Consider the following 20,727-nt stretch of genomic DNA (forward strand, 5'->3'; position numbering starts at 1 on the left):
CGCGGAATCCTTCCTCGAGCTCGCTCCTCGCCCGGCCCCCTGCGCCATAAGGGGGCGTGGCCTATGAAATGAGGTAATCGGGGTAAACAGTAAAGATGGCGACGTCAGTTGCCGGAGAGGGACAGCCGATCCTGAACGGGATCATCGACGAGCTCCACACGAAGAAACTCACCGACCTGCCGAGCGAGCTGCTCGAGCACATCCTCTGCTTCCCGGCCCTCCAGCATGTCGACGTTTGCAGCGTCTCCTGCTGCTGCAAGCGGCTGCACGACGTCTGTCACGGACGGGGCCAGGTGTGGGGGAACCAGTTCAAACTCAGGTGCACCTTCGTGTCTTCCTCTGTCGAGTCAGAACCGCGTCTCCATGTTAGAACGGACTGCTGCTCGCGTGTTCTAGCTAAAGCCAGCTGCCGGCTGTCGGGTGTCAGTCGGCTGATGCCCCCAAATCTCAGCAGCCTGAGGCGAGAATGAGCTCTGTGGGAGACTAAACTGCACAAGTGAGCCTCTTCAACACAGCAGGAGGTTTCATAGTCATCTCAGTTCCACATCATCGTCAGTGTGACCTTGAAAGTTGAAATTCTCGTCCCCTCTTGGTTGGCTGTCAAAGTTATTCAAGTTTTACACATGAACGTCTGTCTTCTCCCCTTCAGATGGCCGCGGCTGCAGAGGTTCTACCGGCAGAACGAGAGCTACGACTGGCTCAGGGAGTACAAGACGCGCCACCGAGTGGGGATCCAAATCAGACGGACGGTGGAGTCCTTCTCCAAGCGGTTCTACACGGAAGTGGTGAGTGTTCTGTCATCGCCAACACGTCCTGACTCTGACCTGCGGCTCTGTTATGGCAGCCCTGCATCGGTCAGGTTCTGGGCGACACCTTCGCCGAGATCAAGGCTCTGGGCATGCCGGAGCACTTCTGCGAGGATGAGCTGCTCTTCATCCTCGACTCTGACAAGAGGTGAGCTGATCTCAGGGATGTTGACAGTGACCCCCTCTGGCTGTCGATGTCACTCCTTCCCTCTGCTGGTCAGGAAAAGCTTGACGCTGAAGTATTATGCAAAGAAGATCCTGTACTTCCTGAGACAGCAGACCATCCTGCGCAGCCTCAAGACGTTTCTGGAGCAGCCGGCAGAGCAACAGTCTGCACTGGAAGGTGACACCAGTCGGTCGCTCTTCATTTGTTCCATGTACGACTTTAAATTTGGGCAAACTTTGGGCAAACGTAGGTGCACTCATCCTTCCTTGTAAAATGTCACAAGCTATGAGTGCTTCTTCACTGCAGCCACTCCTCCCTTCGACATGTGAAAACCTCAGATAGTGGCATTTAACCTCGTCCAATCGGAGACACTGATCTGAAACATGTGACAGTCAGCTAACCGGTGCATTTATGGAGCAAATGACATTTTTAAATCACATTTCTCTGTAAAGTCGTGGACGAGCTGCTGGTGTGTGACCACAGGTCTCTGGTGAAAACCTGAGTGGAGTGTTAACAAGCTGACCACGAGCTTCTGAGAAAGGTTTGCTTCTTACATACAGGAGCGGTTCTGGTGGACCAGTACTGCAACCCGCTGGCTGACATCACCCTGGAGAGCATCTGCTCCCAGCTGGACGAGATCATCGAGAAGGTGAAGAAGATGCTGAAGATGAAGAACCCATCTCACCCGAGCCTGCGGATCCCTCCGGGTGAGTTCCTCCAGCTGAGTGGCCGAAAATCGGTTCCAGGTGTTCTTCTAAATCAGAACAGGACAAGTCATAGAGGGTGTTCAGGATGATGCGTTCAGGTGCAGGGGGAGTTTTTGAATGAGAAATTTTAAACGACTTCTTTTTTTAATGGCGCATGTAAAGACATCCTGAAACAATTTCCGAGACGCTGCCACTGGCATATCTCATGTTCTACCTGCTTGAACTTGAGATGACGGTGTGTTTGTGTCCCTTGGGAAATTACAATGTTGTATGAGATCATACCTGGTGAAGCAGGTGATTTGTCTGTGATGGAAAAATGTCACTTGTGTGTAAAACTGGAATTTCCCACGCACCTGAACGCACCATCTGAACATGCCGAGTGTTAAAACCACTGCCGTCGGACGAAGATTGTGTCCCGTCTGGGCTGCAGGAGCACTGGACGAGGATCTGGAGCTGCAGCAGCAGGTGGTCTGGGCCCTCAACAGTGTGCTGTACGAGCAGCTGCAGTACAAAGGAAACGAGTTTGACTACTACAACCCCCTCAACTCCTACATCCACCAGGTGGGTGCCGCTGTTTGGACGGTCAAACCGAGACCGACCTTTGTCCACGTTGACCCCTGGACCTCTGCTCCTCAGGTGCTACTTCGCCGGACCGGCATCCCCATCAGCCTCTCCGTCCTCTACCTGACGCTGGCCGGGAAGTTGGGCGTCCAGCTGCAGCCCGTCAACTTTCCCAACCACTTCCTGCTGCGCTGGTGCCAGAAGCCGAGAGGGTGAGACTCCTGAGTTGCCTCCAGTCGTGCCGAAGGCTGACCACATGTGTCTGCAGGAGCGGGGACATTTACGACTTCGTCTACATCGACGCCTTCGGGAAAGGGAAGCAGCTGATGGCCAAAGAGTGCGAGTACCTGATCGGCCACCAGGTGGCGGCCGACTACTACAGCGCCATCAATAGCACGGAGCTGCTGCTGCGGATGGTGGGAAACCTGCTGAACATCGGCAAGAGAGGGTGAGTACAGGAGGTGCTCCTGGGACGTGGTTGTTCTTATGACCCGCTCCGTTCCAGCGATGGAAATGAAAAGTCCTACCAGCTGCTTCGAGACTCTCTGGACCTCTACCTCACCATCAACCCCGACAACGTCCAGTACCTGCTACTCCAGGCCCGGCTCTACTTCCACCTCGGCATCTGGCCCGAGAAGGTCCCCCATTCACTCCCCTCCTCCTCTGACGGTGAAGCCTCGACTCTCACTTTGTTCTCCTGCCAGGTTCTGGACATCCTGCAGCACATCCGGGTGCTGGACCCGTCCCAGCACGGAGCGGTGGGTTACCTGGTCCAGCACACGCTGGAGCACATCGAACACAAGCAGCACCCAGAAGCTCCGGAGGCCAAGAGGCGGACTGCCCCGGAACACCTGGAGGTCCAGTACTCAGTCGGGCTCATCATGAAACACAAGAGGTGGGACTCTCCGCCCCAAGTGTCTGAACCAGGTTCTGACTCGTCATATGACTCGCAGGTCAGGCTACAACTGCGTGATCTACGGCTGGGACCCCAAATGCACCATGAGCCAGGAGTGGATCACCACCATGAGGGTCCAGCAGCTGTCCAGCGGTGCCAACCAGCCCTTCTATAATGTCCTGGTGCAGGACGGGACGTGTCGCTATGCCGCTCAAGGTACGCTGGTATCTGAGTGCGGCGTGTGGATCGCTACCACAGTGTTGCATAGAACTCAAGTCGGGAGTTTCCATTCATGTGTGCCACTGCAACTCTGGCTCACACGTGTACAAGTGACTCTGGAACTCAGAATCGCGAGACAGTATGTGCACCTGACTTGCTAATGTTGCTGTTGCTGAATCTGACTCATCCGAATGAGTCACGGTGACACAAGTCGCTAGACAGTATGTCGGACTCAGTGAATCATGTGCAGCAGTTCAATTCTGTTTGAGTCAGTTTGCTAGTCTGGATATTGAGTCACACACATCCGCGTGAGTCCATGACCACGTCCGAGTGAAACACTTAGGCTAGCTTGCTCGGCAGGAAGTGAATGTTGAAGTGAGTCTGTTGTCTAACCTGTCAATCATTTCACTGCCTCCGGTCCCGCAGAGAACCTGGAGCCCCACTCGGCCCCGCTGGAGATCGGACACCCCGAGGTCGGGCGCTACTTCTCAGAGTTCTCAGACACCCACTACATTGCCAACGAGGCGCTCCAGGCCCGATACCCGGAGGACACGGCCGAGACGCTGGCCACAGTGCAGGACCTCTACCACAGACCAGAGCCGGACGCTGCAGCAGCGCACAAGGACATGTAGCCACCACCTCAGTCAAGTACGATTAGACAGCAATGCTGCCGTCACCATGGCAGCACCCAGTGAAACTCAGAATTCCATAAAACTAATTTATTCTTGTCACATTACAAAAATAAATCGGGAAATATTCAATTCAGCTGTTGGTTTTATGTTCCGGATGACTCAAATGAATGAATACAAGAGTGTAATAGCGACCTCCAGTGGTAGGTTTTGCTCATGACATTGAACCTGCGGTTCAATTTTGTCCTGAACTGGAAAGAGTTTAATGTCGTAAAACATTCTCACAATCACAACGGAAGTGCTTCTGCGAAAGGATAGGAGTCACGGTTGGGTGAGTTTGTCTTGAGCCTCTTCGAGCGATGGAAACTACATTTGAAAGAGTATAGTATTTAAATTTTTTTTTTAATCCAGAGTAGAATGTTTGATAGTTGTGTAGCAGGATTACAAGCCTGATGCAGCAGGAATACATGTAGAGGAGCTGTGTGGACTTCTGAGTCTCCGAAAGACAGGACAGGTCAGAATGACTCCTCATGAGGTCAGTGTTGGGGTCAGAGGTCGTTCAGCTCCATCCATAAGATGCAACAGGTGCTTCACGCAGCAATAAACCTGACAGAAGATCAACATTGCTTCATCTGCGATTCCGACTGTGACTCGCAACTCCACACCTTTCAACAAGACCTATGTGCTAGTTCAGAGACTGATGCTGGGAAGTCCTGCCCTGAATCAGAAACAAGCCCCACTGAATCAGTGTGTCACTTAGGAGTCCTGTAATATTTGAACCTTGACAGCGAGTGGAGATCAAAACGACAACTGACTTGATCACGTCTGGATTCCTGACGAGGTGAGACACGCCCCCTGGTGGAGCAACCGAAACGTTCTCCGTGAGTTCTGGCGCTGAAGAGGAGCTGCTGGAAAGCTCTCAGGGAGACGCTCAAATGCACAAGTGAGTGTGAGTGTGAGTGTTCCCTGGGGCCTCCTCCCAGCGGGACACCTCAGTCCAAGGGACCTATTCACGAAAATGACCCGAGAACCATGGACTCAGACTTGGAGGAGCGGTGTCCTTACTCGGAGCGAGTCATGTGGACCAGCCTCGTGCGAATAAAACCGTGTCCATGACTTCCGGAGAGTCATAGTTTTTTATTCTGACTGCCCTAAATGGATCATCTTAGAATGGAATCCCGTCCCTCACCACTCATTCTTTCACTCGCTCTCTCTCTCTGTCACTCACTACCGCACTCTCATCTGAGTTCATCGACCTGAAGCGAAGCGTTTATGTTTACCACGTGACCACAAATCAACGTGGGCGTGTCGCAGAACCGAACTTCTCCGGCGGATCACTCGGACGCAGGGCAAGCGCGGACGCGCGGTTCCGGACTCGTCAGTGGTGAACCTGGACCCGGCTGCCGCGATGGGAGCGTCACTGAGCCGAACCGAGCACCAGTTCCAGGACCTGGCGGACCGAAGTGGATGTGAGTAAGAACCAAACATTCAAATGAGTTGTGCTGTGGTTCCGCTCGGCGAGTTGCTGTTCTCGTTCTGCACCGAAACAGGTTCGACGGGTGAAAGAAATAGTGTCCATCTGCTTCTTCATGATCGCGATAATCCCTCGATAAAATCTGGATCTGAAACGGCTTTAGAATCGGTAAAGTTTGACCCGTCTGGCGTCACTGAACAGCCCGGCGTGAAGAAATGAGGCCACATTGAGTCGGATAATTCAGAGAAATGCCGGGGTTAGGCGCGCAAATATGCGGGAGCAGGTTGGCTCGACCACCGAGGTTTCTTATCTTGTAAAATCTAATCTGTTTCGAGGACAATGAAACTCAGCTGAGGTCACTCGCTGCTGGCCAACAGACGGGTTCCCAGGTCAGACTGTCATCTCTCGTGCGTGGCTCTCCTCCGAGTCTCTCCTGGGCGTCTGAGCTGCTCTCGCTCACAGAACTCTGGTTCCTTGCGTCACTCCAAATCTTGTTCTGACAAAGTGGAGATTTTCCGACTAATCTGACTTTGAAGGCTTGACGCAGTCAGTCGTGACATTTAGCGAGTCATAAACCACCACACACACAGCGCCTCCTAATGACAGAGCAAACACGCGCAGCAGCAGATCCATCGTCTCTTAACTCCACGTCCACGTGTTGAATCATTAACTTATCGACAGCGGCTCTTCTGGCGCCTCCTTAAAGCCTTTTAGAAGAACATCTGACCAGTTTCCCTTAAATTAGAGTCAATAATTGACGGAGTGGCAGCAGCGCGGCTGAAGGGCGCCGAGCGTTCCGGCCCGGACAGGGCTACACCCTGAAGAGTCCCGATAAGAGCCTCATAAAGTGTCATCAGCGACCCACTGAACCACTGAACCCAGGCCAGTTGGTTATCTGCCTCTAACCGTGATAGCATTGTTCTGCTGTGGAGGCGTGAGCGGATCACCTGTCCTCTGTCCTCTGGAGCCTCGACTGGAAAGCGCCTGCAGCCAAATGTCCACGCCGTGCTCCTGAATATTCCGTCCTGGCCCGCGATATTGTTTCTACTGTTGCCATGCATTATGGGAGTTTGTTATCGGTGGGTATTGCACGACATGTTGCAGAGCCTCCGAGGCCCAGTCTCACATCAGAGGGCTGGACTGAGCTGCAGCTCATTGCACGGCCTGATGGTGGTCATAATGTTTTGACCCACTAACCCGACTACATCCTGCTCTGTTTTCAGTCACCGTGGAGCAGATCAAGAACCTTCACGCCAGGTTCCAGCACCTGAGTGGAAACCAAGAGACCATTAGGTAGGAGCGCCGCGTCAGCACTTCTCCTGAGTTATGGGCGAGCGGGTCGACATCTCGGACCACACATGACGACCTGCACACCGTGTCTCACTGACAGGTTTAATCTTCTCCAGGAGAGGCCTCAGTAAACAGCCTGTCAGAGGGGTGATTCATCACTGGCAACGCCCCCTGCTGGAGCTCATGCAAACTTCAACATGATGATCTGAGTTGTTACTGCCGCTCATGATAATTGTACTGCTCCGGCTGTCTCTCCTGCCCCACCCCTCCCCCACACCCCTGCAGCAGGGAGAACCTGGAGAACATTCCGGCGCTCGCCAACAACCCCATCAAGAAGCAGATCATCCAAGCCTTCTTTGACAAGAGGTACACCCCAGGAGTACTGCTGCTGCGGCTACTAGCTTCAGCCGACGATGGAACAGCTCCATCCTCAGTCCTCAACTATTAGCACCACTGCAAGACCAATACTCCTAAAACTACATACACCACTTACTGACTTTGATAACATCACAAAACTACTCCTGGTACTTCTCAGTACTTAGTCCTCTCCTACAGTATTGTGTGTCTACTTACTACAATGAATACTACATGTGTGAGAGCTGAGGGAGTTTGTGTACACAGGCCGCTCATGTGACTCCGGTTACATCAGCTGTATTTGTGCAAAAACAAAAGAAATACTTTGTTCAAACACACCAAGATATCTCATGTCTGTGTGTGTGTGTGTGTGTACCAGGAACCAGCACCAGGGGGACGTGGGCTCTCTGCAGGAGATTGGCTTCGAGCAGTTCATCATGGTGATGTCACACTTCCGACCTCCGACCCTCAGAACCACAGAAGAGGAGCGGGAGGCCATGAGGAGGGAGAAGCTGCGCTGTGAGTCACAGTATCCTCACTGAGTACTCCCATCGCCACAAATACTACTACTTCTTAGATCAGTACTACATCCACTAAGCTAGGACTCGCGACGACTAACACTATTGGTACTGCAGTACTTCTGCTATGTAGTAGTACCAAAGAATTCTGATCATACTACAATCTCTACAACTGTATCTAGATACCTGCAGTACAGTACAAGTACGGACACTAACCTTAAATCAACCATCGATAATCACACTAATACTACAACTACCAACAGTGCTGCTAACAGATCGACATGACTTCTGCTAATATTTCTACTGCAAACTAATACTGCTGACATATGTACTATGCCAATGCTGCCTATGATACTACTACTTCTGAGATGCTAATAGTACAAGCAAACCTGCCACTGCTACTAATAGTACCACTAAAAACAGTTACAAATACTTGCTGTTATGGACACCATCACTACTGCACCTACTATAGTTACCTCTAATCGTTTTACTCCACTGACTTCTACCTGCTCAAGGGGAGCACTGTGAAGTTGTACTACTCTGCAGTATTTGTACTACTGTTGCTGTTGATCGCAGCACGCCGAGGTAAACTCAGGTGAGTCCAGACAAACAAGTGACTGCTGTCGACACCTGGGTGTGTCTGGATTACTGTATGAGTCTACATGGCGGTCGTCGCCAGGCGTGGACAGCACCACGCCGAAGCTCTGACGATTCACAAGACTCAGAGTGGAGCAGCTGGGATCCCATCATCTGGCGCAGGAACGTCCATCAGAGAGTGGACGGACGGTTGGTCAAATACAACCTGCTGATGTTCGTGTTTCTCTCCTCAGTTCTGTTCAACATGCACGACACCGACAACGATGGCACCATCACTCTGGCTGAGTACAGGAAGGTGAGCTGCAGGGATCATGACTGGGGGTCAGGGGAGGGCGAGTGGTCAAGTCAAGAGCACAACCAGCTTCTAAAATCAAAACTGAAAGTAGAGGAGTTGCAAAATACACAAAAGCAGAAGCACAACTGTGGCTCAACACAGGCCTGCTGGCGGCCCTGAACAACACAGTGCAGACAAATAACACTAAGAGAAACACAAAACAAGCCAATCACATGACCAGAACAAAAAATAAACATAATAGTAATAACAATAGTAATCACAATAATGATGATGATGGAGTCTGACAGCAAGAAACAATGGTGCAGCCAACAGAGAATAGAAAAACAATAGCAGACTCCAGAACAAAAACAATGCAACCTCCCGCTCACTCACCCAAGAAAAAAGAAATCACACTGAGCAAAACAAACAAAAAAGAAGGGTGGGGCAAAATCTACCTCCACCCCAGATCAACATATGCAAATCCCAAATAAGAAAAAAAAAAGAGCCATGCCCAGTGCAAAATCGACAATCAGAAACCAGGATCACCAAATCAACCAAAACAAAGTGGAAGAAAGTCCCAGAGAGAAGCGACACCACGAGGACAACAACAGACCCGTCTGTGGTTCCAGGTGGTGGAGGAGCTCCTGTCCAAGAGCGGATCCATCGGGGAGGAAACCGTGAAGGCCATCGCCGACGCCGCCATGCTGGAGGTGGCCAGCACCAACGTCCCTCACATGGTGACACGACCGACACGCCAAAGTTCCTGTTGCTTTTCAGCTCATTAACACGCCGTGGTTTCAGGCGCCCGACGACTTCTATGAAGGAATCACGTTCGAACACTTTGAGGAGGTGAGTATCCGACCGCGAAACCTGGCGACGCTCCGGATCAGTTAACAGTGTCCTCCTGGACAGATCCTCAAAGGTCTTGAGATGGAGACGAGGATGCACATCCGCTTCCTGGACATGGACACCACCATGCGCTGCGGGAAGGCCACTTCTTGAAGGCACCAAAGATGTTCCGGTGACTTGCTCGGATGTTCGGGGCGAACCGCAGACCTCCGTTTAATCTAGCTTTAATCATTGTTAGCGTTATTAACACGCAACTCTTGATTCTGTGATCCAAGTCCTGGAAGGCCTGGGAGGTCGGTTCCTCAAATGTGAAACTGTAAACTCAAATCAACCTCTCAGAAATCAACTAACAAACCGGGATCACATCCTCCCCAAGGCGCTGACGCCTTCTCACCGAGAGCTCCGTCCCATCGTTGTACCTCAGATTCAGAAGGAGGTCTGGATCCTGGAAACCTCACACAATGAGGATCAGGTCCTCTGAGTCTGAGATCAGGGCCCCACATCCTGTCCAGGCTGGAGTTGAGATCTGAAGGTGGAGGAGGTGAAGTGCCTCAAACTTTTGTTGAGGAGTCAGGGAAGGTCTCCGAGCTGAAGAAGGAGCTGAGGCAGGAGCTGGGTTTCTCCCCTCACTTGGCATCACCAGCTCAGGAGTGATTCACAGAACAAGAGCTTCCCTGCCTGGACTCTCTTGAGAGAGTGAGAGGCTCAGTCATCCAGGAGAGACTCAGCGCAGTGGTCATTAGGTGGCAACTCTGGTATCTTCGAGCAACATACACAGAAGTCCTCTTGTGATGACTAAACTTTTATTTAGAACATCTGTCATTACATGCTGCATTCAGTGCACTTCGCTCTTCCTCTGCTCCCCCTGGCTCTCTGTGAGGAAACTGGTGTTTCAAGCCGCTTCCTCCTGACCGGAGCTGGCTTTTCCACCAACTGCTCGGCAGCTCGGAGGACGAGTGGAATGGAAATGCAGCAGACTGTGCTCTGCCTTGCTCCGGCAAAAAAGCCCGACCCGCCTGACCCCCCCTGACTCAGATCCAGACTTCCTGCCAAAGACTCGCACTGTGCATCAATTGCATCGCTGTCATTCAGCAGCACATTGTCAGATTCAGAGTCAGCGCAGGATAATGTACCACCAAAACATTTGGACCTCTTCACTGCAGCAGCTGCCCCCGCGACCTTCCACATTGTACTGAGCGTGTCTGGTCCTCTAGGCCTCCACACATTCATGTCGTGATCCTGAACTGACTCACAGATTTTTCTCTCCATGATTAGTGTGTGTGCTTGTGTTTGTGTTTGTGTGTGTGTGTGTAATCAAAGTAGAGTTTTGAAGACGTGACAGTCGTTCAATAAACCGTACAAAAACAGATGAGTTCACATGACTCGAGAGCGGTGACTCCATGGACCTGCTGGAAGCACTTCAGCGGCCGCTTCATGTGGCCGGGAGCCGGTCGTACGGCACCGTCAGTCCGATGTTGTAGTTGTAGCCGTGAGACTCGGTGTAGTCGGATCTGCAGATGGGCAGCACGTGTTCCTGCGGCGCCTGCTGGTCCTGGAAGTCGTAGTAGCAGATGACGCCTCGGTGTCTGAGGACAGAAGACGATGTTAAGAACCAGAGCTCAGTGGAGCCCCCTGCAGGTCGAAACAGGAAGTGTCAGGATGATGATGATGAGAGTTCAAACCTGCGGTGTGCGGTGAGGTCATCGTCAGTGATGCAGGCTCCTCGAGGAGACTTGTCGTCAGGGATGTTGGCGGTGACCATGCTGCTGCTGCTGAAGCGCACGTGTCGCACCGGGTGTCTGTCTCACACACACACACACACGTGCACAACAGCTGAGCACAGTGCAGCTGCAATATAACTTCTGCTTCTGTACACTGCAAAACTAACATTAGTACTTCTACTTTAGCTGCTAATGCACATCCTTCAAATGAACTGGCAATACTGCAGATACTACTCTTAGTTCCTGTACTACTACTACTACTACTGCTGCGACAAGTAAAACTCCACTAATTACTTAAAAACTGTAGACAGCAAAGTTGCTACTCGTTGACGACTACTGTTCTCCACTGCAACGCTGTTCAATCATTGAGGTTTACTTTGTCAAGTACTTCTAGAACTTTAAATACCACAGCTTCTAGTCTGAGTAGCAGTGAAGTATTTCTAATATTAGCTGTCAATGATATCTTCTGTTGAACACTGGTATACCACAACGGCTGATGATACTACAACTATTGGTCCTATTCCTGTCATTACCACTACTACACTACAAACAGTAAGGCTTTAAATGCTTCCATTCCTCATACCGCCTGTGATATCAATCTGCTTCAATCGGTGCGACAGCTATTAAGACTACTTCTCACACTAACAATAACAATATCGTACAGGTACTATGCTACCGGTACTCCTACTACTACTGCAACGTCTACTATTGCAGAAACGTGGTCTATTGCTGATACTTGTATAACTAATACGTCATCTCTACTTCAGGACTAACATGTGTCTCGGCAAGTACTGCAATGACAGTCTTCTACCAGTCTTCCAAAACATATGAGACTTGACCTCTGACCTGTTGTAGCTCTCCCAAAGCTTGGCCTTCATCCTCAGGTCCCACACACACACCAGCCCCTCCCCTCCGCCGCTCACCAGCTTCCAGTCGTCCGTCTGGACCGCCGTCACGCCCAGCTGGTGGGCGTACAGCGAGACCACCGGGGAACCGGCCCGCAGGTCGAACACCCGGACCCTGAGGTCAGAGGTCACAGACACAGCTAGAGCACACAGTCATGCATCAACAAGGTATTCAATGGTGAAGACAACAGCATTAAACTTCATCTCATCTGTGAGTTCAAATCGAACATCAGCAGTGAAACACAGCAGTATTGTCCCAGCTTCAGTCACATGACCATGAACCTCAATGGTTCACGGGTGGGTCGAAGCAGAACCTCTGGTGGGTCGGCGAGGCGGATCGTCCCGAGGAGCTGATGAAAGCATCATTCATGTGCTCACAAAGAGACTCTGTCAGTCCAGGCCCCACAGCACTGTGACGTCCTGAGTGAACCCAGGTCTGGAATCCAGGCGACGCAGAGAGTCAATCACCCGGGTCTCATCTTTGCTGTTGGACGAACAGTCACAAAACACCGACTGTCCAGCAGAACATCAGGTGAACAAGTCAAAGGAGAAGAGGCGTCACCAGTCAGAGAGTCCGAGTTCTGCAGCATCAGAAACCAACACCACATCTCGCTCATCAGACGATCAAAACAAGAATAAAAATCCGACATGGACAGTCGAAACGTCACACAACTCAACAAGCTCAGAAACGCAACAACAACAGATAAAAAACAATAAAAATGGAAATGAAAGCGATTTTTTGCTTGGTGATCAGAATACTGGACTTCTGTCATCAACCACAGGAGTTTGCTCACTACAGTCACATGATGTAATTCGTACTGCTACTGGCTGCAATGGCGGCGCCATCTGTTGTCTGTGTGACGTCACTGCACCAGAGTCGTCCAACACCGCCGCCGCGTCCAGCAGCTCATTACTGTAATTACATTTTCGGCGGCTGCACTGCTTCCAAAATGAAGTCAGGGCGAGACAACAGAGTGCATCGGAGGGTGGGCTGAATTATGGGATGTCTGCAGCTCTGGCAGCAGCGGCATTACCCTTCTGAGCTGGTGTGGCTTCACAGTCACCATGATAAAGCGCCTTCCTCTGCGTCCGCCCGAGGCCTCCTCCAGCATGGCTGAACCTCCCCCGAATCTCCCGTCCCACCCTCCACTTCTTCTCTCTCATGTTGAGGAAAACAATCAGGACTCATCTGGAGGAAAGCATGGACTCGTCTTTGGAGCTCAGCCACTGTGCTTGGAGGCCAAGATGGCTGACAGTCGCGCTAGCCAAGCCCCGAGTCGCAGCCAGCAGCGCGACACACTCCAAAATCAAAACCAATGACCCCTTTGAAAGTCTACACTTTTCCTCTGAATGAATTTTGTAAGACTCAAACAAGAGAGTTACATCTTCTGAAGCACACCTGCCTGTCTGCACGTGTGTGTGTGTGAGCATGTGTGTGTTCATCTCTCAGCCGACTGTTTTAAGAGCCAGATGGAGGCGCTGATGAATAGAAACAGAACCGCAGACAAAGAAACAACAGGCTTTTTTGGAGCTGCCAGAAAACTAAGAAGAGGGAGTAGGTGTGTGTCTGTAACTGTTTATCATGCCTTGTGGGGACCAATTGTTGACAACAAATTTTCCTTGTGGGGACCTTATGGGGTCCAGCCAAATGGTCCCCACAAGGTTATGTCTCAAGTTGAGGATGAAGACTTCAAAATAACTGGGTCATTATAACTGGGTTTCAGTTTAGTTCAGACTCCTGGTTAAGGTTAGCCATGTGTTTAGGATGGTGAGCTTTAGGGGGAGAGGGGAAAAGTTTATGGCAATGAGAAAAAGTGAAATTGCAAAAACGCGACGGTGTGTGTGAGAGAGAGAGAACAAAATCTGCTTGTTTTCGCAGCGTTGAAATGGACACACTTTCATGTGTGACTTCAGGAGTAGCACTGGAGCGACTCCCAGCGGCAGCAAGTGGCTATTACACCCCAACACCTCATGTTTCCGTCACAGCTGTTTGTGCTGTAAACGAGTGTTGTGTGGCGTCGCACCTCCGGTCTCTGTTGCCGCACGCCAGCAGCTCCGGCGCTGCGTCTCTCAGGTTGATGCATGTGAAATCTCCTGCCGAGCTCCCGACACACAGCTCCAGTTTGGCCGACTCCAGGCTGTGAACGTGGATCTGAAACCAGGATGCCACAACGTCAGCTGCTGTGTGTTTGTGTCGCACTCAATCTGGTGACAGGACTCACACACATCGAACACAAACAAAGTAGCCCCCGCTGCGTCATTCCTCAAAAACACATCACTGGCTGCTTCTAAAAGCTGGTAAGAAAGTTGAAGACTGAAATGCTTCTGAAAGCATCCCTCCTCTGACACCATCCGTCACATGGCTGGCCAATCCCAGCCTGGTTTTCAACCCTCATTTTTGTGAAATCCCTCGTTTATCACTGCAGGTTACATGAACGCAGCATGTATTAGTTCGTGAGACAGTGACGAGTGGAGCGATGGACAGACAGGAGGCGAAGAAGAGAGTGCAGCAGGGTGGACAGCACTGTGACAAGCTGTTCACAGGAAGGTCATGGTCACTGCCATGATGTTCTGAGACTCAGGAGTCACAGTCAGACCAGTCACAGACACAGTCACACAGGTCTGCGGGAGGTCACTGACACAGTGTGATCGGAAGACCACAGCCAGTGCAGTGAGGTCCGTGTTTTCGCCACAGTCTCCTGGACGTTCAAAAACACCAGACGAGCAACATCTCTGACTTGTGAGCTCGCTAGCTCCACCACTAACTGCTAAAGGAGTCACACTGAGCTCGAGGGTACAACACTGAGGAGATTAAAAAAAAAGACGGAGGAACCGGCTCAGCTGGAGCAGAGATTAAACCACCGGAGGGGCTTCATCTCCAGCCAGAACTTTCCACACGCCACTTCAATGATGATGTCATCTGGAGACACTTTAATTGGTCAGTTAGCGTCTGTTGTTTTCTCACATGTAACTGGGCACGGCGAGCAGGACGGCCGCCAGGCGCTGTCTGCCGCTGAATAAGTCAAAAAAGCGAAGGAGAGCCAGGAGGAGGGACAGGGGGACCAACAGGTTCGACAGTGGGGTACGGAGAGGAAGCACTGATGTCAGCTTTGAGCCGCCGCCAGCAGTTTGAGCCTTGTATTTTGGCAAATTCCATGGCGAGCCAGGGCTGAGTAGAGCCACACTCGAGGAGGAGGGAGGTGGAAAGGGGGGGGGAGGCACTAGATCCCAAACATGAGCTCACATCGTGAGAAGAGACGTGGTGGACAGGACCTGTTGGTCTAATGCAGTGATTCTTAACCGTAGAGCGAGGCCCAAGGTTGGGCCACCAGAAGCGTTTTGTTTTACGCCTGTGGGCCTTGTGGGCCGAGAGAAGCTCAGCCTTAAAACACTTAAAGTAGTGTGTCACTGAACAGATTTGACAGCTGCAAATCTGTGATAGTTACAAACTATGGAGAAGTTCTTGAAAAGAAAAAAATAGAAAGAAAAGAAGAAAGTGATGGCGCCCCCTAACTGTAAATACTGTACATGAAAGCAGTTCTGTTGTTGATGTTACTTTCATTTACACTTCACTTTTATCTTCTTTCATTTATATTTAAAAAAAAATATTCTTTTTCTAATTTCACAATATTTATACATTGTTTTATTATTTATTTTACTCAGACTTTTATTCATGACAAACAGTTTTTCCAATTCTGTCAACAGTTTGGATCGACTGTATTTTTTTCTGTTTTTCTTTAGTAAATTTGATGAATATGACTTGCGTCTGGTTCAGCTGCTGGTTGGATTTTTTAATGACAAATAAATATCTTTGCGATGATCACATGGTTTCATGTCATTTCACAAGGTTTTGGTTTGGTCACATGTAAGTAGATTAAATACGGTTATTGAAATGAAGAGTAATAAATCAATTATATTACTTGAATGGCCCATATGCTCTGGAAAAGTCGGGCCCTGAGATCAAAAAGGTGAAGAACCGCTGGTCTAATGGATCCAGCGAACAAAGGAGGAAGAGGACTTTTATAGAGTGGAAGAAGGGACAGGAGGTGACTTGTGAGTCAGTGACCTGGTCAAACATGTCATGCCGTACACCTGGAGAGACGTTCCCATGTCAGATGACAGATCTTGGCTCTGTCCTGAGGCCAGACCACCACTGGAGACAGAGACTTCTTCTGTGGATCACTCCAACGCTGGAGGAGAGGAGGATCCCACTGGTCAGTGGAGAGCTCTGTCTTCTGGCTCAGCTCTTTCTCCGCCACACTCCCGCTCTGTGAGCCGGCGTGGTGCGCGAGGAAGGAGCGAGCTGTCAAAGTCAGCGCGACAGTCGCGGAGTTGAAAATGAGAAGGTGCGTGTGAGACGGAGCGAAGTGTGAAACACACCTCCGAGAGTCTAACAGCTTTTAATGAAGCTCTGTTTCCCTGCTTTTCCTCGTCTTCCAGCTGCCAGGCGTTCGCCGAGTGACAGACGCTTTAATTAGTCTGCTGCGGGGACGGACTCGGACGCCGCCGCTCATTGTTGCACTGGCTGCCGCGCACTTGTTGTTGAGACGTGACATCAACCATCAAAACACCTTACGACACACTTAGCAGGACCGGGTCCCCTCGGACGGTGCTGCTTCTAAATAAAGTCACCAGTCAATTAGAGATGGTAAAAGAGGCAAACAGACTCAACCTGGGAGTGAGAGTCTCGGTAATCAAGGGTCATCCGGGAGTCATGTCCTACAGGGTTGGCAGCGACGCAGGAGAGACTCTCTGGAGTCAGAGTCTGAAGCTGACATTCACCCTCTCATAATCACACTCTCACCCACACTCATCACATTCTCTTAGATTCAAGCTGGACAACATTCAAAACCCTCACCAGACTCACACTTTCACTCACACTCCTTTTCAGACCTCTCTCACCGCCACTCAGTGAGTCACTCACTCACTTGTTCATTGTCTCTCTTGCTCACTAACCCACCGCTATTTCACTTATTCACCCCGTCAACTCGGTGAGCCCCACTGGCATCACCCACTCATTTCCTCTCTCTCACTCACTCACCACCCGACACCGTCTTCTAAAGTAAAGAGCTCAGTACCGCCCCCCTGAGGTCAGTGCCTGAACCACGATGGATATCTGCAGTCTGATGTGTGTGTGAGGAGCTGGTCACACACCAAGCGCTGGGCTGAAAGCTGCTCTATGGACCAGTTAATTGAACACGCCGCCAGTAACAATCTTGTCCGGCGTCTTTCAGGAGACAGCGTTCGCCAGGCTCTCGTGAATGGCTGGTGCTGGTCCACCCAGTCCATTAGCACACCAGCACCAGCAAGTCCTCCTTTGTGTCGGGGAGACTCTAAAGCAGCAGGAACAAAGCGAGCGTGCGCGTCAGAGAATGCAGGCGCCGACGCGGTGGATGTTTTCCAAACGAGGTGATTTGTGGCGCCAACAGGTGCAGCAGGACAAAAGCAGACATGTAACTAACAACATAATTCCTGCTCCGACGAGGGAGACGGGTCTCCTAATTAGCAGAGTGCCAGAGCGATGAGAGGCTGGATTACAGAGCTGCACTCGTCTGTGCACGCTGAAGCTAAAACAAGCACAATTACTCCTGCCATCTCCTTCTGATAGTCGCTCTTTCAGCTTGTCCTGAGAGGACCTTCAGATGAGCTTGTCCAGAGTCTCATCCATCCATCCATCCATCCATCCATCCTCGCCCGCTTATCTGTCGCCAGGTCGCAGGGGCAGCAGGTTCGACATGGAGCCTCAAACGTCCTTCTAGTGGGCAACAACTGCCAGGTCTGACTGGGGAATCCTGAGACGCTCTCTGGTCAGTTAAGAGATCTCATCTCTCCATCCGGACCTGGGTCAACCCCTCGGTCTCCTCCCAGCTGGACATTCCTGAAACACCAGGTGGCATGCCCAGGTGGCTCCTTTGAGTGCAGAGAAGCAGCAGCTCTACTCCTAGTCTCTCCCAAGTAACACCCTATCTCTAAGGGAGACGCCTGCCACCCGTCTGAGGAAACTCATTTCAGCAGCTTGTATCCAAGATCTCCTTCTTTCCGTCAAGACCAAAAGCTCATGACCATAGGTGAGGGTTACGACCAGCCGAGTCCGAAGACACCAGGGTCTATCATCAAAGAAGCAGTTCATTGTGTCCAGAGGTTTTGGACATTCACTGTGGAATCAACATCACAGCTGATGTCTATGAGACACTCTTGAGAATCGACATCATCAACACGTCTGGACAGCAGGTGATGGTCAAAGTTTGCCACAAGAGCATGTCACATTTCAGGCCCGGGATCAACGATCAGAACCAAAACACACATATGAGGCTCCAGTAAAGAGGAAGAGTCTACCTTGTTGCCACCGTCGTGCATGGCCCAGCCAGTCCGCTTCACACCAAACGCCACACGAGAGCTGCAGGTGTCGAGGCAGGTCACAGGATGCCCATAGACCGAGTGCAGGGTCCTCGGTTCCTCGTCCTGAGGGTCCAGCAGGAACACTGACTCTCCTGCTGACAAGGCCACAAGTGGACTCTGTCGCCCTCTGCTGGGCAGCGCCACCAGACTCTCCACCTGGAGACGTCACACGTCGACTTTGAGGGTCCAAGGATGAAGGACATGCAGCTGAGGTGGTCATGACTCACGGTTTTTGGAAGCTGCCTCAGACAGAGTGGTCTCCAGTAACCATGCTCGTCGGCCCGGTCTACTCTGACCTCGGTTCCGACAGCGGAGACCAGGACTGGACTGTCGGGACTGAGGGACAGAGCCTGCAGTCGCCCAGGAGTCTGATAGTGGTGGATGGGGTCACCCCCCGTCTCTGTGCTCCACACGTCCACGCACCCTGAATTCAGTGGAGCAGTCGATCAAGTCACGCCAGAACCTCTCTGGTCTAGTGGCTCTGTTCGACCTTGGATGCAGCAGGACGGTCAGCACCGCCACACGTACCGTCTTCGTAGGCAGCCGCAGCCAGCATCTGGCTGACCTGGACTCGGGTCACTGGAGGTCGAGGGATCGTGTTTGCCGACAGCTGATTGACTTTGATGAAGGAAGCGTCCCAGTGCAGCGTGTCCCACAGTCGCACGTGTCCGGACGAATAGCTGAAATGTGATGAATCAGTTAAGTCTCACTTGACCTTGGAACACCTCGGTATCCCACTTACACATCTTTCATTTCAGTGCTGCCCCTACAACTTCAGATGAGAGGAAGAAAAGGATACGTTACTCACCCAGACATCACCAGGTTTCCACAGGAGGCGACGTCACACAGGACCTTCCCGAGGTCAAAGTTCAGCTGGACGATGGACCCATCTCGCGTCTGGACCAGCAAGCCAACCAGCATCAATCATAGCTAGTTCTTACAAGTTATAAAGTTGAAAACAAATCCTAGAGACCTGAGTGTAACTGCAGTGCTGACCTTGTAAATCAAAGTTGAGCACCAGTTACCCACAAGTCTATTGAAGCGTCACCTTCCAGTTGCGGCGCAGCATCGTGGCCGAGGCCCGGCAGTCTCTCAGCGTGCTCTTCCAGCAGGGGGAGTCGGACATCCGGGCGCCCTTGTGGAACCCCTCATCCAGACACATGGGGAACCACAGAGAGTCGTCTTCTGCCAGATGCTTCCAGTCCCGACTCACCTGGGAACAGATCCAGATCTCTCCATCCTGAACTGGTCCAACACGCCCCAGCAGCTGGACTGACATGAGGGTCGGCTCACCTGGGCACAGCGGCCGAGCTCAGCGCAGGTGAGGTGCTGGAAGATCTGCAGCGCAAGCTCATAGGGCAGTTGGACGTCAAAGAATGGAATGTTGTTGACTTCATTCTGCAACGACATCCACGCCACAAATGTTTACTTCTAGCTGCAAGATCTGTTGCTTCATCAAGAACTTGTTTCAGATGGAACTTTGACAGTGGCTTAGATTTCACAGAAATATCTTAAACCCTCAACGTGAACTTGATATATAATGAGCAAAAATCATTCCGCTCAATAAACAAGCGTTTTTGTTTTTCTGCCTGATCATTATGTTCAACAGACGAGTTTAGTTTTCTGATTCTGCTCCTCCGGAAAGCTTCCTGTTTGGGGGGCGAAGAGGGTCCTACCAGATCCTGGATGAGTTGATCCACCAGCTCCACCTTCTTCATCTTCATCTTCCTCTGAGGAGGCTGTGGAGAGGAGGCGCAGACGTCACCGGAGCTGTAGAACTCTCTCTTCCTCCTGGTCCGGTCCTCCTCGATCCGGTCCCGCAGAGGACTGGTCCTCCCGTCCAGGAGGCTCCGAGCAATGGAGATATACTCCGGTTGGTCCTCTTCACACTCAGGCTCGGATCTGGACGGTTCTTCATCTCGAACTTTATCGTGATCTTTTTCGAAGTATCTGTTTGTCGTCGCTGGACTTTGCAGTCGCTGCTCGTTCTTCGTCGTCAACTCTCGCTTCCAGTTTTCTCTGAAGGCAGCAAGCTCGTCTTCAGCCATGTTCCCCGCTCATCGGGAAGATAAAGATTGACTTAACCGACAAAAAGCAAAATAAATGACCCTAAGTGACGCTCCGGAGCCGCCGCGAACCAAACAAACCAGCGTCCCATTGTGAACACAGTCCGGAGGGAAACAGCGGCGTGAAGTGGTTCCGCTTGTAATTAATCCAACAAAATAAAATAAAATGCCGTTTAATAATGCATCCGGGACAGTCTTGACAAGACTCGATCTTGTAAAGACGTTTTGCGTTGTGAGGACATTTTGACCTGCCTTCACAATGTTACGAGTGTTCAAACCTCAGTAATAGTAGCTTAT

At 51.2% G+C, this 20,727-nt stretch overlaps 3 protein-coding genes across 4 annotated transcripts; 2 read left to right on the top strand and 1 right to left on the bottom strand.

Moving 5' to 3' along the window:
- Window positions 1-76: 76 nt before the first annotated feature.
- fbxo21 (F-box protein 21) lies at window positions 77-4,099 on the top strand. 2 transcript variants are annotated; one of them, XM_053870707.1, is made up of 12 exons: window positions 77-319; window positions 650-785; window positions 845-954; window positions 1,028-1,149; window positions 1,533-1,679; window positions 2,110-2,240; window positions 2,316-2,452; window positions 2,509-2,688; window positions 2,746-2,878; window positions 2,945-3,135; window positions 3,194-3,351; window positions 3,781-4,099. In XM_053870707.1, exons 1-12 carry the CDS (start codon window positions 96-98, stop codon window positions 3,984-3,986), a joined length of 1,875 nt encoding a protein of 624 aa, XP_053726682.1. In that variant the 5' UTR covers window positions 77-95; the 3' UTR covers window positions 3,987-4,099. The 2 variants fall into 2 exon arrangements, with proteins under 2 accessions (XP_053726682.1, XP_053726681.1); XM_053870706.1 differs by having other exon boundaries at window positions 2,746-3,135.
- A 1,214-nt stretch (window positions 4,100-5,313) lies between these two features.
- tesca (tescalcin a) lies at window positions 5,314-10,699 on the top strand. The gene is made up of 8 exons (XM_053870835.1): window positions 5,314-5,452; window positions 6,681-6,750; window positions 7,033-7,113; window positions 7,481-7,620; window positions 8,450-8,511; window positions 9,120-9,227; window positions 9,292-9,339; window positions 9,403-10,699. The coding sequence occupies exons 1-8, from the start codon at window positions 5,392-5,394 to the stop codon at window positions 9,490-9,492; spliced, it is 660 nt and encodes a 219-aa protein (XP_053726810.1). The 5' UTR covers window positions 5,314-5,391; the 3' UTR covers window positions 9,493-10,699.
- fbxw8 (F-box and WD repeat domain containing 8) lies at window positions 7,069-20,553 on the bottom strand. The gene is made up of 11 exons (XM_053870710.1): window positions 20,041-20,553; window positions 19,658-19,762; window positions 19,413-19,577; window positions 19,173-19,261; window positions 18,893-19,044; window positions 18,592-18,788; window positions 18,302-18,520; window positions 13,990-14,117; window positions 11,907-12,080; window positions 11,022-11,138; window positions 7,069-10,925 (listed from the first exon to the last, which is right to left on the bottom strand). The coding sequence occupies exons 1-11, from the start codon at window positions 20,410-20,412 to the stop codon at window positions 10,772-10,774; spliced, it is 1,872 nt and encodes a 623-aa protein (XP_053726685.1). The 5' UTR covers window positions 20,413-20,553; the 3' UTR covers window positions 7,069-10,771.
- Window positions 20,554-20,727: the final 174 nt, after the last annotated feature.

The sequence above is a fragment of the Synchiropus splendidus genome, chromosome 7, assembly GCF_027744825.2.
Source record: "Synchiropus splendidus isolate RoL2022-P1 chromosome 7, RoL_Sspl_1.0, whole genome shotgun sequence".
Lineage (NCBI taxonomy): Eukaryota > Metazoa > Chordata > Actinopteri > Syngnathiformes > Callionymidae > Synchiropus > Synchiropus splendidus.

What these genes read in the sequence shown, in the direction of transcription:
- fbxw8 (XM_053870710.1), bottom strand. Translation starts at nt 20,412, where the DNA reads ATGGCTGAAGACGAGCTTGCTGCCTTCAGAGAAAACTGGAAGCGAGAG. An exon ending in ATCAACTCATCCAGGATCTG is followed by an intron (nt 19,763 to 20,040) that starts GTAGGACCCTCT and finishes ATGTCGTTGCAG; the next exon opens with AATGAAGTCAACAACATTCC. An exon ending in TGCGGCTGCCTACGAAGACG is followed by an intron (nt 18,789 to 18,892) that starts GTACGTGTGGCG and finishes CACTGAATTCAG; the next exon opens with GGTGCGTGGACGTGTGGAGC.
- tesca (XM_053870835.1), top strand. Translation starts at nt 5,392, where the DNA reads ATGGGAGCGTCACTGAGCCGAACCGAGCACCAGTTCCAGGACCTGGCG. An exon ending in CAAGCCTTCTTTGACAAGAG is followed by an intron (nt 7,114 to 7,480) that starts GTACACCCCAGG and finishes TGTGTGTACCAG; the next exon opens with GAACCAGCACCAGGGGGACG. An exon ending in GCACCAACGTCCCTCACATG is followed by an intron (nt 9,228 to 9,291) that starts GTGACACGACCG and finishes CCGTGGTTTCAG; the next exon opens with GCGCCCGACGACTTCTATGA.
- fbxo21 (XM_053870706.1), top strand. Translation starts at nt 96, where the DNA reads ATGGCGACGTCAGTTGCCGGAGAGGGACAGCCGATCCTGAACGGGATC. An exon ending in AGCGGTTCTACACGGAAGTG is followed by an intron (nt 786 to 844) that starts GTGAGTGTTCTG and finishes CTGTTATGGCAG; the next exon opens with CCCTGCATCGGTCAGGTTCT. An exon ending in CTGAACATCGGCAAGAGAGG is followed by an intron (nt 2,689 to 2,745) that starts GTGAGTACAGGA and finishes GCTCCGTTCCAG; the next exon opens with CGATGGAAATGAAAAGTCCT.